The 14,222-nt window shown below is 37.7% G+C and overlaps 1 protein-coding gene across 1 annotated transcript in view; it reads right to left on the minus strand.

Annotated features, from left to right (window-relative positions):
- The window catches only part of LOC124168250 (26S proteasome regulatory subunit 4), a 62,371-nt gene extending 48,777 nt beyond the window's left edge, over positions 1–13,594 (minus strand). The window contains exons 1-3 of the mRNA XM_046546387.1: positions 13,489–13,594; positions 13,205–13,355; positions 12,983–13,107 (exon numbers count right to left, since the gene is read on the minus strand). Coding sequence (XP_046402343.1) covers positions 12,983–13,107; positions 13,205–13,355; positions 13,489–13,491 — 279 coding nt within the window. The 5' untranslated portion in view covers positions 13,492–13,594. The remainder of the gene's footprint in view (positions 1–12,982; positions 13,108–13,204; positions 13,356–13,488) is intronic.
- Between the last annotated feature and the right edge of the window lie 628 nt (positions 13,595–14,222).

Consider the following 14,222-nt stretch of genomic DNA (forward strand, 5'->3'; position numbering starts at 1 on the left):
ACATTGACGAAAAAGTGTCCTTCTTTCTATCGAATTCTAACGCACCATGTTCATCCACCTCTCTATTTCTAGGTCTGAAATTCAAGACAGCTAAGTGCAAGAACAGAGAGTTACACAACTTTTACACGAATTAGACCAGAAATCGCTAGAAATTCGGAGGCGACGTACTACGCTTACATTGCTGTGGCAGTTAGAAATTGATATCTTTCGGGGCAGAGGCGTAACTATTGGGAGGGGGGGATGAGGAGATATATCCCCCCAAAAGCCTCAAAGAAATAAAAAAATATTTAAAATTCTTGTCTAGTTTTGAAATATAACTACATCGGATTTAAGTTACATTTTTAGTGCCAAAATGATGCAAAATGTATTTTAAGGCATGTCATTTTTCAAAAATTATACCAGATTTTACCTGGGGGGAGGTGTCGCCATCCTATCCCCCCAAAGGCATATTTATATTATTAATTACGCCACTGTTTCGGAGCAACACGGAGAACATCACCTTCAAACCGCACTATATTTCCTATTTCGAATAGAACGATAAAATGGAGATATATTTTATCGAAAAGATACGTACAGGAAGTCGCTTTACCCCAGAAAAATTAAGGACTATAATAAATGCTAACTAGAACTCAGTGCGAGCATGTCTTTGTTTTCTATTTTTGGTAACGGCGGTGTCCTTACAACCCACGCTATATATCGAGCAAAAAATCATGCAATTTGTCAAAACTGCCGTAAGAATAGTTGGAGATCCGCAAGAGACTCGGAGCCTATGTGCTAGGCTGATTGCTTGTGCTATCGCGAACAGATATATTTCAGAGCTATACACAGAACATCATCTTACTCAAATTACTCCAACACCCTTCTCCTATTCTTCCTTTGTTTGTAAATTTATCTGATCCCAAACTAGGGGACAACTCACTCTCTCAGTACCATTGATTTTCCTGACGCATTACCTGTTTAAGAGGACTCGATGTTTATTCGAATTACTTATTTCTAACTAAAGCGATCACAAAGAAATTTTCAGGGCATTTAGAATATACCAAAGTCAACATTTACCCGAGCTTCAATTTTTATCTTTTACCTAAGCATACTCTCAGTGAAATTTTTATACTCGAGATTCCCGTAAATTTGGCCAACGGAAAATATTGACTCCTACTTTCAAAATAACAGCGGGTTAAAATTACTAGAAGTTTTACACGGACGATACGATGCGACAAAATATGAAATATGATCGTTCGAACGGGAGTAATGCGTCACTTTTACGCTAACAAATGCACGCAAAAAATAAGACACACACGCCCCGTCATGCATCTATTGAGCCCGCCTGCGGGGTAATACGTACATGTAGATAAAAACACTAGACGATACTTAAGTATAACCTCAATTAATGAAGTCTTCCCGAAATTCACTCCGCTTCATCGGTAGACCTTCCTCACCGAAGCTTAAACCCACCAAAGGGTAAAAAAGTTGCCCCCGATTCTACGGCGGATGGATGCGACCACCACTGAGGCGGTGTGGGCTAGGGGAGGGGGCACGCATTGACGCATTCTGGGCGTCCTTGGAGGGCGACCTTCGCCCGCCCACATCTCCTTCGAAGGGCGACCGTCCATGTAACGCAACTGCCCACGACGACTTCCGACCACTAGCGGGCCCAGATCAAAATAAACCCCGATTAACACCATATGGACCGGGGTGAGGATCTACTACCTGGAAGGATCACTAGGCCTCATTTTGACCGGTAGTAATTATTTGAAGTATTTCGTGTATGTATTAAATTTAATTGATAAATTCGTTACATATAACCTTTTCCTTTAATTATCAATACAACTGAATATTTTTTTTACAAATCGATTCACGATAAAAAATTTCAAATGAACAACGGTCACGTCGCTCCTCCTCCCCCTGGCCTACCACATGCCACTCGATATGACAGATATGCATCTTATTTCTAATCAATCAAACCATGGACCTCTTCTGGTTTACTTGGAAGACCAGTGCAATAACCACTTCCAAAATGAGCCCAGCATACATTGCCATGAAACTCGGTAAAATTTCCACGGGAATTAACACTAGGAAGACGGGGGTTGCATGGCTATCTAAAAGGACCATTACCTGTAGTTTTGATGGATAGTAATTATTTTAAATATTTCTTCGTTTATGTTTCAGTTAATTGAGGGGTTGAGAAGCCACGGGGTACAAGTGATTTTTGTCTCAACAGAGTTAGGTAAAGTTAATTGTTCGAATAAATACACAAAAACTTGGCTGCCAAGGGATACGAGTGAGTCTCTGTTCTATGCTGACATCGAATGGTAAATCAATTGCACTACTAAACATCTAATCGATCTTGTTTGTGTTTTATACCTAATTTCTGTACCTAACTCTGTTTAGAAAACATAGTTGTACCCCTTGGCTTCTCACCCACTCAATTGATAACTTAAATGAATATAACCTTTTTCTTAATTTATCAATCTAACCTAGTAATTTTTTAAAACTCAATTCACTGTGAAAATATTCAAATGAACAGCGGTCACGTCACTCCTGCTTCCCATGCCCTAACCTACCACACTCCACTCCATATGGGAAATACGCTTCTCATTTCTATTCAAAATGTAATAAGAAATGCAGAATGCATAAATTTGCAAACTAGAACATCAAAATGGCCAGATATAATAAATATAGTGTAGTTATTTCCTGAATAAAATTCACGTTAATGTTACAAATTAAAGCGAAACGCTTAACCCATAATTTTGATGGGTGTTGATATTTTAAGGTAGACATGTGATATAACTCCATTTCTATGAGAAAAAATCGAATTATATTTTCCTGTAACACGTACTATCCCTTCTTGTACTTAGAAGCATTTTTGTTTGTTTGCTGATTAGGATAACAATTTAAATAATTTACAATTTACATAATTACTCTGGATTCTAGAAATTTTTTGTTGTAGGGTGACAGAAAATAACTCATTTGTAACATGCATCACATAACTGCTTACCTAATAAATTAAGAGTTCATAAATAATATTCACATTGCTGTTCCCTAAATGAAGCTAAACCCATGCGTATTTACAGTCTGGCCACCAAGAAATGTCCTATGACAGGCAGAAGGGATAGGGGCAAAGTTGCCAGATAAGAAAGGGAAACGCCCACTTCACATGTAAACAAAAGGCTTCCCTTAAGGAGCCAGAAGGGATGACAAGCATGAAGGACCCAAAGGAAGAATCCTTTGTTAGGTGATTCGAAGAAAGGGTTTGTTTTGGTGGCTAAGGCTTGGTTAAGTGACAACGCTGCATGACTAGGCAAGGATGTAAGGTGCATTTGGGGGACAGCGATTGGCTGCAAACCGTGCTGGGGCAGGGTTCTCCGCCCCTCCTTTAGAACTGTCATCGGACCACTCTCGCAGGCAGGACTGTAGCCAACTATCAGTTATCTTATAGCTCTCCAAACCATAACTTTGTGCAAAAACTTGATGCTAGATGCTTCACCAATTATTCTCATAGCACAAAAGAGCACGCAGTTTGAATATTTCCTCAATAGAGCTGATGCAATAATTTTTATGCTATAATGGGTTAACGGACAATGGAAACGGGAAAATTCTTCCCATTTATCAATGCTGAGGGTAAAGAGATATATGTATTACCATTGCCTAGAAAATTCTCTAAAGGTCACCTTTGGCTCCTACGCTCATCAAGAAAGCCAGTTGTGGCGTGGAAGCACTTGCAACAATATCACAATGTAGAATGTCTAGAAATAATGAGGCACCTAGATGTCGAGAGCTAATATCCAGAATTAATTGAGGGAAGAAGAAAGAGTAGGAGGGATGACTGAGGGGGGTTTCCATCCCCTCATCTTCCCACATAGTTATGCCAGTGGTATAAAGTATTATGTATTTTCAAATATTGCTAACTAATATTGTTATGTTTTTCTTTTGCAATGCTTGTCTTTGTCGATTTTTGTTTGTCGATTTGGAGAAGGCATTTGATAACGTGGAATGGAATTCAATGCTTAGAACTCTGAAAGAAATCGGCGTACTCTACAATGATCGTAGAATTATTCATAGTTTGTATAAAAACCAAGTAGCTGTGATCAAATGTGGACCAAATGATGCAGAAGCAAGAATAAGAAAAGGGGTGAGACAAGGTTGTGCGCTTTCCCCCTTAATTTTTAATGTTTACATAGAGAAAGCCATCAATGAAATCAAGGAGAAAGCTTCGGGAGTCAATATCCACGGAGAAAAAATTAGTATGCTGCGATTTGCTGACGACATAGCAGTCATAGCCGAGACAGAGATGGATTTAAAGAAGACGTTGATAAAGATGGAAAGGACAATGGCCAGATATCAGCTGAAAATCAACAAAAAGAAGACTAAGATAGTAGTTTGCAGCAAAAGAGAGGAGGCTAAAACAAACATCAACCTAGGAAAGCATGAACTTGAAGAGGTGAACGAGTTTTCTTACCTGGGAAGCCGGATTACCAGCCATGGACGGAGAAAGAAAGAAATACACAGTAGAATAGTGCAGGCGAATAGGGCTTTCTACAAAAAGAAGAATCTTCTTACAGCTGAAAATACCAGCATAGAGGTAAGGAAACAATTCATCAGATGCTACATATGGAGTATGTTTCACTATGGAAGCAAGGCTTGGACGTTGACAGCAGCAGAGAAGTCAAGAGTGGAAGCATTCGAAATGTGGTGCTACCAAAGAATGATGAAGATAAAATGGATTGACCGTGTGAGTAACGAGGAAGTGCTAAGAAGAGTGGGAGAAAAGAGAAACCTCCTAAAAACCTTATGCAGAAGAAGGGAACTCTTAGTTGGCCACATTTTGAGGCACGATGGTCTGATGAAGACGATCGTTGAAGGACTAGTGGAAGGGAAAAAGGGCAAGGGACGGCCCCGAATGAGTTATATAGGACAGGTTATAAAGGATGTAAAAGAGAAGAAATATGTAGCTATGAAAAGATTAGCGGATAGGAGAGAGAAATGGAGAGCTGCGTCAAACCAATCTTAGGATTGTTGACTAATGATGATGATGAATGCTTGTTTGCTCTCTTCTAGTAATTTGGTTGCCATTGTTTAGAAAGGCATATCCATAAAATATATTCTAAAGATAAAAATATGATACGCCAAGATCCTCTATATTATTTCTACTGTATAGATACCTTTTTCTCAACTCAAACGCAACCAAACTCTACAAATGAGGTACCAAAATGCACAGAATATATCAGAGAACATGCGACGGCATATCTTACTTCCTAAATATTGCTATTGTTTCCTAAAATTGGTTTTTAAAAATAAAAATAATCGATTCCGGCAAGATTATCCTCATCGCAAGAATACAGTTAACGCCGTCGGATCCCACAATACCTTTAATTTGACTCGCAGACAATTTCCCATTAAGGTTACCTATGCAATGACTATTAACAAGGCTCGGGGTCAGACTTTACAAAGAGCTGGCTTATTCCTGCCTGACCATGTATTCTCTCATGGCCAACTTTATGTAGCATTCTCTAGGGTAAGATCTTTTCAAAATATTTTTGTAAATAATAAGGAAAACGCTAAACAAGTATTAACAGGGGATAGTATAATTACTTCCAATGTTGTGTTTAAAGAGGTCCTCTGACCTCAATTTGTACATGAACATTCCAATTAAATTTGTACAGAAGACCCTGCCTTTTTTTCTACATTTTAAAATTAGAAACGCACCTATCCCTCTGTGGACCTGCATTGAAAAGAGCGGGGGAAGCCCACTGGGAGCGGGTGCATCACGCTCGTTTTTCCTAAATCAGAAATTATTTCACTTAACAAAATAAGCAATAGGTTATGGGTCCTGAGCTTTTTAGAATCCTGATAAAGTAGCAAGAGTAAAGATAAATAAGTAGTTAAAGATTTTAAGTTTGGTTGGAACAGAAGAAGTTTCTTGCGTCATGGCTTCCAGTGTCAAGAGTAAACCTTTTGATAGATTGAAAGAAGACAATTATCACACTTATAGTAGTATACATACATGTGCTGCTCTCAAAACCAACCCACCCAAGTGTTCTGATTTTCTGAAATTATGAGTGAGGAGATCACAAAAAGATTTATTGATTTTGCATGACATCAAAAATGAAGGTGAAAATAGTAATCTGACTAGCAGAATATGCTTGAATGTTTCAAATAGAAAATTGTATAGAATTATGAATATGTAAACATTTCCATCACTGGAAATCAGATTTTAGGCCATTTTGGCACTTAAAATTACTAAATTGATGGGTTGTAGGGAATCTGTTTTGCTAAAACATATTGGTGTAGTACAATAAATTTATTTTACAGGTTAATGTTTTCATGCTCAAATGAATAGGTTTTGAGGGGGCCACATGTCCCCTTTATCCTACCCCTGGCTATGCCACAGTCCTTTTGAATAAAGGCCTGGTTACACGGTGCATTAACCCGTACGGGTTAAAGTCTAAATGTATGAATGCGAGAATGAACAGAAAAATTCACCGTGTAACCACCCCAAAATGTACAAATGTGCACGAACGCGTGAACGGAAAATAGAACCTGTTCTAATTTCGTTCATGCATTCGCACATGTTGAACTCATACCAGAGCCACCTGGTAGGAAACAAAGGAAGCGACACATTTAGTTGTCATCTGCAGGGCTATTCAGTAACTCTTTACGCGTATTTGTACATTTGTACTGTATCATAAGTGCTTGAATCCTACCACAAACTCACAATATGCATCTGCTCATATAGATTATCCCTGTTTGCATGCCGGACATACCAAGTTTATGCCTATGGTATCTTATTGGTTGTATTATGCCGGAACAAAACAATTGATGAGGTTTTAACAGAGTTTTCAACACGACACTTGTGAAATGCAACGGCTATCATACGACTAATAGAACACATTCAAATATAATTTATATCATACGAGTTAACGACAATTCTACCTTTTATACGTCCAAGGTGGGAATGCACTGGCCCACCACAAAAAGACGACTCACATTAGGAAATTCATAAATCGACAAGACCTCTAAACCAACATCTTTTCCATCAACAGCAAATATCTTCCTAACTTTATAACCGTCCCGGATAAAAGTAGAACAAAGTATTAAAAATATCTACCCTCATACATCATCTACACTCAGTGAAACAAATGACAGAAAAATGTCTAGTAAACACGGCTTAAAAACAAGATGCATCTACAAATTTTCAGCCTAAGTATTAAGTTTGATAACGGTTTGAAATAAATAGAGTACTATTGAGATATAACATTAAGCGAGCGATAACAATAAATATTAAATATAAATAAATATTACTGGCACGAAATGAAACAACTTCGGCAACTACAATGAACACCACTGTTTACACGGCAGTGCAAATATATTCCCACAAGTATATGAAATTTCCTGATCCTACAGGAAACAACGAAAAGGGAATTATTTTCTGGTAGGTATCGTCTGCTTCCTACCTTATAATACTGTATACACATTTAAATTTTGCGCACTGTAAAGGGAATAAACAAAAACTAAACGCCTCGCGTTACGAGAAAATGTGAGAAAACTTGTGCGAACGCATGTACCGTGTAACCCCTCATTCATGCTCCTCGTTCACGCAAACGTCCATGAATTCAGACATGCATTCATACATTAACCCGTATGGGTTAATGCACCATGTAACCAGGCCTTAAGTAAGGGTAGGGTGATGTATGAATCTGATGTGCAGTACTAGATTCTAGCCAATTAAACCATATGAACCTAATTTTCATATTAATGATTGCCTAAGACAATGGAAAAGTAGTTAGGGCGATATTTTTCCTTCCAACTTCAATTGGCATTTGGAATTCATGTCTTAGGACTTGATCCGAGAAGGAAATTCAAGTTTTTCTGTTGACTAACTAGTGATGGTTTCAGAAATCTGACAGCTTTCCCATAAATTCAACAGCAGGCAGGTAGAACTTTTCATGCTATGGAAGCTTAGGCCATGTCCCAATCTCGAAGGTTTTCCCTGTGTCCTATCCACCCTTGGGTAATTTTCCGACCTTCGTGCTCTTTCAACCGACGCTAGTGCCAAGGAAGAAATTGGATATTATGTGAATCATAAACAAATGAGCTACGGTTTCCATAAATGCTGATTTTATGCTAAAATAACCATAATAAATGTTTTTGATTGTAAAAATCATTTCAAAATCCACCTTATTACAGCAAGAAGACAAAGATTAAACACAAAATAGCATGGAGCATGCATGTGCTGTTTAAGTAGTTATAAGAATAAGTTGTAAATATAAAATATTTACTAATGTTGATCAATTGAAAAGAATTTTTCAGTGTGATAAAAGACTTGTTAAGGTGCCATGAAGGTAACGGTAAAATCCACCTAATTTTACAGACTATGGTGAGGTTTATTAGTACAGAAGTTTAAATACAGGGTAAAGGGTAGTATATAGGGTGATATAACATTTCACGAACCTGTACCACTACCCCCAGAAACCACTCCACTTAATTGATATATTGTTAAAAGTATGATTAGTTGATGACAAATAGTAATCTTGATTGTTAGGTAGGTTTGCTCAAGTGCCACATAACCACGTACCACAAAAACAGCATGGACGTAAACTGAAGTTTAGAGGAACAAAATGAGAGTACACACAGCCGAAGGATTATATGCATGCTTCATTAACATTCATGAAAAGCTAGTTAAAACATATTTCTAATTCACAATTAGAACCTTCACTTACAAGGAGAGACCTTGCTCCACCTTTTTCAATGCTGCATTTTTTATGGCCTTCGGAATGGTGAACACATCTCTGAACTACCGTATTTCTCCAAATATAGTCCCCCCCCCTAATTTTGAGGCTTGAGCTTCAGTAAAAAATTTAAAAAATGGATTTGAATATAGTCCCCCCTTTACTTTTACCATGGGATTTTTTGGAAAAAAGGGGGGACTATATTCAGACAAATACGGTAGTAGTGGTTACGTTGAACGGGCCTTAGTTTGGCTGTAATTAATTAATTATTATGCGGTACTTTTCACAAGCCATATATAATTCCAAAATATCGCACCCCTCACTAGACTTGTCAGGTGGGGTAGTTTTAGCATATGTGACTCCCAACCAGGGGGCCAAGGTTCGGAGATTCGTCATGGAAGTATATTTTGCTGTCTTCATTGTGATCCTATGGTGTCAAGTTTTTCATTAATTTTAATTGCAGCAAGCATTGGCATTAGACAATTTTTTTATCATCATAATGGGGTTTAGGTATTTAAGCAGTGTCATTTCAAACGTGGAGTTATGATGACTACACTAGCAAGGGTTGGTGTGTGCTAAAATGTTAATCATTTCTTTGCTTATACTTATCACCTTCCACATTAAAAATGAAAACCACTCTTGCGAGAGTAGATACCATTACAGGCCGGCGGCAAGCATTGATTTGCGTACAGACATAATTAATAAGAGCACAAAACAAATATAAAATACCATATCTCTTGAACACTTGTAATTCACTTTACTCCAAAGGGAGTTCACTTACACAGTACCTACCTATGTGCTAAAAGAACCATTCCAAAATATAATTTCAATTAAAAAACAGGATGAACACCCTGGACCGGCGCGCTAGCATATAAAATATGTCAATCTTCGAATATCAAGGATTTTAACATTGTACGTACTTTCTCGGCTAAAATGGTCTCGTGTATTCCTACAATGTACTTTGGCTGTCTATATTGCGAGTTTTCAAAGTTCAAGGTATTGTAGCTATTTTTTTTTAGATCAGCAAGAGGAACCCGTCACCCGTGGCATATAATTTACTCCACGCGACCGGCCGTGTACCACCAGTGTTTCTTTATATCTGTATCATCAATAAAAGTACAAGATTGAAATAATTTCTAATAAACAAACAAAGATTAATTTTAACAAAAATTGAGTGTTATTATATATGCACATATCATGGGCAAAGTACGCCATTCGCCCGGTGGTGTAAAAATAACAGTCGCGCCCCACTTGAGGGTTAAAAGCAACAACTACGCTAAATGTGTCTTGTGATCGCCGTTTCCCAAAATCTTCCATAGCCCTTCCAATATAATAAGAGGCCCACCGACAAATTTCATTTCTTCGAAAAAAACCACTGTTATAGCCATTAATCTTTCGGTATGTTTTTGAAGAGAATAGCAAGTGTAGCCTTCATTTCTTCGCATTTGAAATGACACTGCTTAAATACCTAAACGCCATTATGATGATAAAAAAATTGTCTCATGTCTATGCTTGCTGCAATTAAAATTAATGAAAAACTTGACCCCGTATGATCACAATGAAGACAGCAAAATATACCTATGACGAAGCCCTGAACCCTGGCCCCCTGGGTGGGAGTCACATACGCTAGCACTACCCCACCTGACCAGTATAGTGAGGGGTGCGATATTTTGGAATTATATACAGCTTGTGAAAAGTACCGCATGACAATTAATTAATTACAGCCAAACTAAGGCCCATTCAATGAAACAGAGGCGGAGCAAGGTACGTAGTCTCCCCTTGTTAGTATGCGATCTAATTAAGATAAATAGTTGGCTTCATACAATCTTACAAACAACTGAACAAAGAGGTAATGTGATTTGAGGATTATAAAAAATAACCTTCTCACGTTTTCTCAAGTTTTTAAAATGTATATTGCTTCTGCAAACAACGAATTTATTGACTAAATTCGACTGTAAACCTAAATTAAAACACTTAATTTCCTTCCTGTTCACCAAATGGATGCCCATTAACGGAAGCAACAAAAATACCTACATATACATCATTTCTACAATAATACCAATGCAAATTCCGAGTTTGATACCCTCATGAATCGGGTGAATATTATCGCCATGAAAGCACATTATTCGGAGATGGGAATGTAAATTATGGTGACAATAATGTTGGGGCCCCATACTCATTCACATCAAGTCGTTAAATATTCCACACATTCTGCAAAACACATAACTTAAGTAAAGTGGCTTGCAATATATGCCTGTAAGCAATAACACATTGCATAGGTTGGCTCTCTGGAGAGAGTGAGCTTCTCTGCAGTTAGGTATACATTCCTCTAGTATGAGTAAAAAATGGATTCTGGAATGGACATTGGACTGGCCATTGTTATTCAGAATATAATCTAGTATCAACGGCACTATTAACACGATGAAAAACATGATTTTAAAAGAAAATTAATGATCAACATCAGCAGCACACTGACCATAAAGAAATACGACCATGAATAAGACCATTTTTCATGAGTAGTCACTAAATGGTTTTGGCATTTTTTAGGGTACCCCTTTAAAATTCCTTTAACCCCCCAGAAATTCCTCTGAAATCCTCCAAACATCCTCCGAACATATCCGCAGAACTTCTCCTGGTAAGGACTTTTTGCACAAAGGTTTTTCGCGAAAAGGATTTTCGTACAAAGGCCCTTCGACTCAAAGGCTCGGAGACTCAAACTCTCGGAACTCTTGTCTCCGAACTCTGCCCTCCAAACCAGCCCAACCTGGAGATCAAGACTTAATTATCAAGTATGGTGGAGGAATATCTGCACCTGGAAATCCAGGGGAAGTGGGTGCTGAGGCATACGAATGCAGTTTGGAGTTAGAAGTACTCCACTTGTCCTATCATAACACTCTCTCCCTCCAAGACCTCATCCTACCATGTCATTCCCAATGGCTTGCCTGACCAGTGGTCACACCACTTGTCTGTGTCTCCAACCCAGAAGATAGAGGAGAGGAAACCCGGCGGCATGCTGTTCTTCCCCAACCCCTGGTTAGATGACGATAAGTATTCCAGAGTTTCCTGTCAACACGGCCACTATATGGAAAATTGAATTTTGGCCCATCCAGCACATCGAAATACCCTTCCCCTCCTTCACTAAATCTGTCCCTCCACTGTGCCTTTTTCTGGCCGGCCTCTCTTACTCACGGGCCTTTGTCGCGGTGACATCGGTTGACTTGAGAGAGTGATTCTCAACTCATCTTTGGTGCTGACACGCAAAACTGCTTTGTACTTAAGCTTATTGGTAAAGGTTTTGTTTGAGATTATTAGTTATCATTGTAATAAAAGTGATATTGATTATTTCTACTTTGGAATACTATTTGATTGAACAGGACTTGTAATTTTGACACAATTGTTTCTCTGACTGCTAATTATTCTTCTGATTAGTCTTTCCCTCATCCAGTTAGTGACAGATGATCGGAGTTCCCTGTGTCTGGGCTTACGTTACGAATCTCCATGATTAAAACACGTAATGCCACATGGTAAGAAAAATAATGACCTTTAAGGGTAAAAAAATACTACACAAAAATAAAAGCATCGAATCAAAAAAGGTTTGAGTAAAAAATAGTTATTGAGGCTGGCTAGAGGGCTTTTCTGGCAGACAAATAGTAGCTTCAGGAGTAGAGGAAGTCATTCATCAACTCAACTGAATCTGCTACAGTAATAATCATTTACCTTGTTGAATATGATGGGTAAATACTTAATGGCCATAATAAAAATACAGAAACAGGCATTGAATCCATGAACAATGGTTAGACCATGCTTGACCGAGTAGATTCCAAATCCTTAAATAATTAATTTTCATTGGTTAACTCATTCGTACTCAGCTGATTGAAGGAGTATGCTTTATTTTACCATCAATACTCTACGAAAACAAAGTGACTAGGCATGAGTTTTAATTTTCTAAAATACCGATCATTAAGGAATGTTGTCCGAAAACTGCTTCGAAAGAATTGGCCATAGTCAAGATATTTGCCATAGCAAGCAAGATATAACAAAAAGGAGATCTCAACTGGGTTGAATCCCCAAGGATTGCAACAACAATAATAGGCGATGACCATAAAATGGCTACTTCGAGAGATGACAATTCAGAAGGCAAAGACTAGAAATACAACGATAAATTCGAGAGGAACTCACTCATTCAGTGAATTAACCCGAAGGTTGGTTTGGAGGTCTTCATCGTAATGTAAATGACTGAACATAAACGTAAATACCTCGTTTTTCTCTTCCTGGGGTTTGAGTCTCTCCTGATTCCTGATGAACTCCTCTTCCATTAATAAATAATCCTTTATCCGTTCCAGTTTAAGCAATTTCAACCTGCACCTCGTATGTGGCGTAACTGCCGAATAAACATCCCAAATAAAATTACATTGACAGCTGGAAACGAGGACGAGCGGTGATGAACAAACAATCGGATACCATAATATCAGTCAAACCTTGAGGTAATTTCATCGCCGCATCCGGCCCTTTCGTGCGCCTTTTCTTCTTTCCAACTCTGGTAGGGATAGGAGGCTCATATTTCTTCTTTTTATCCTTTTCATCCTTCTTCGATCCCCCTGAGCCTCCTCCGGAGGATTGATTTTGACCCTAGATTCGGCGATATTTAACATTATTCGGTTGAAAATGAAACATGCGCACAAATATATTGACACTACACAATACAAAATTAGCGTAGATAATATAACTTAGAGAATAAATTGTAATATATAACAAATATTACCATACTGCTTCACTGATGACAATGATTTTCAACAACTCCCAGTCATCACAGCATCAGTGACATCCACCGGTAAGAAAAGTCAACTATGCGAAAAATCAACATGCGCTACGCGAATCCAAACGAAGCGGTAAATATAAACTGTATGGGTCAATGTAAACAGGAACCGTGATGTAAACACAACTTGAGTACATAGAGACTGATTTTTGATCTTAAACACAATTTGTATCTTGATACCATGAATTTTAAAAGCACGTTAGTCATATAGCCGAGGTTTAAATTACACCAAAAATAATCTACGGAGCTCAATTATACTTTGTGGATCTTATATCAATATGCTCAGTCGCATTTTTAAAGGTTTGTTAGGTGTCAACTAAAATCTCCCCAGGGCTTTTCTATTTATTTAGTAAAGCTTTACGTGGTGCTTAATTTTGATATTTTTAGTACACATCGAAAACACTACTCTTAAAATTTTCGTATAAATTGTAAAATTTACATTAAGAATTAAATATTATAGTTTAAATACCACTCATGTAGTCAATTTTGTCAAACGAAAATAATTAGAAATACCGGATTGCGATTTGAGTATATTTTTACCAATTATTTTTATTTATCTTCCACCATTTTTCTCCTAGTTCATTATTTTCATCTTAAATATCTTAAGCAGTTTTTTCATCAATGATGATTGCTTGCATTTATAATTTGCTTCTGCAATATGCTATTTAAATTCATATTTG

This window comes from Ischnura elegans, chromosome 11, assembly GCF_921293095.1.
Source record: "Ischnura elegans chromosome 11, ioIscEleg1.1, whole genome shotgun sequence".
Taxonomy (NCBI): Eukaryota; Metazoa; Arthropoda; class Insecta; order Odonata; family Coenagrionidae; genus Ischnura; species Ischnura elegans.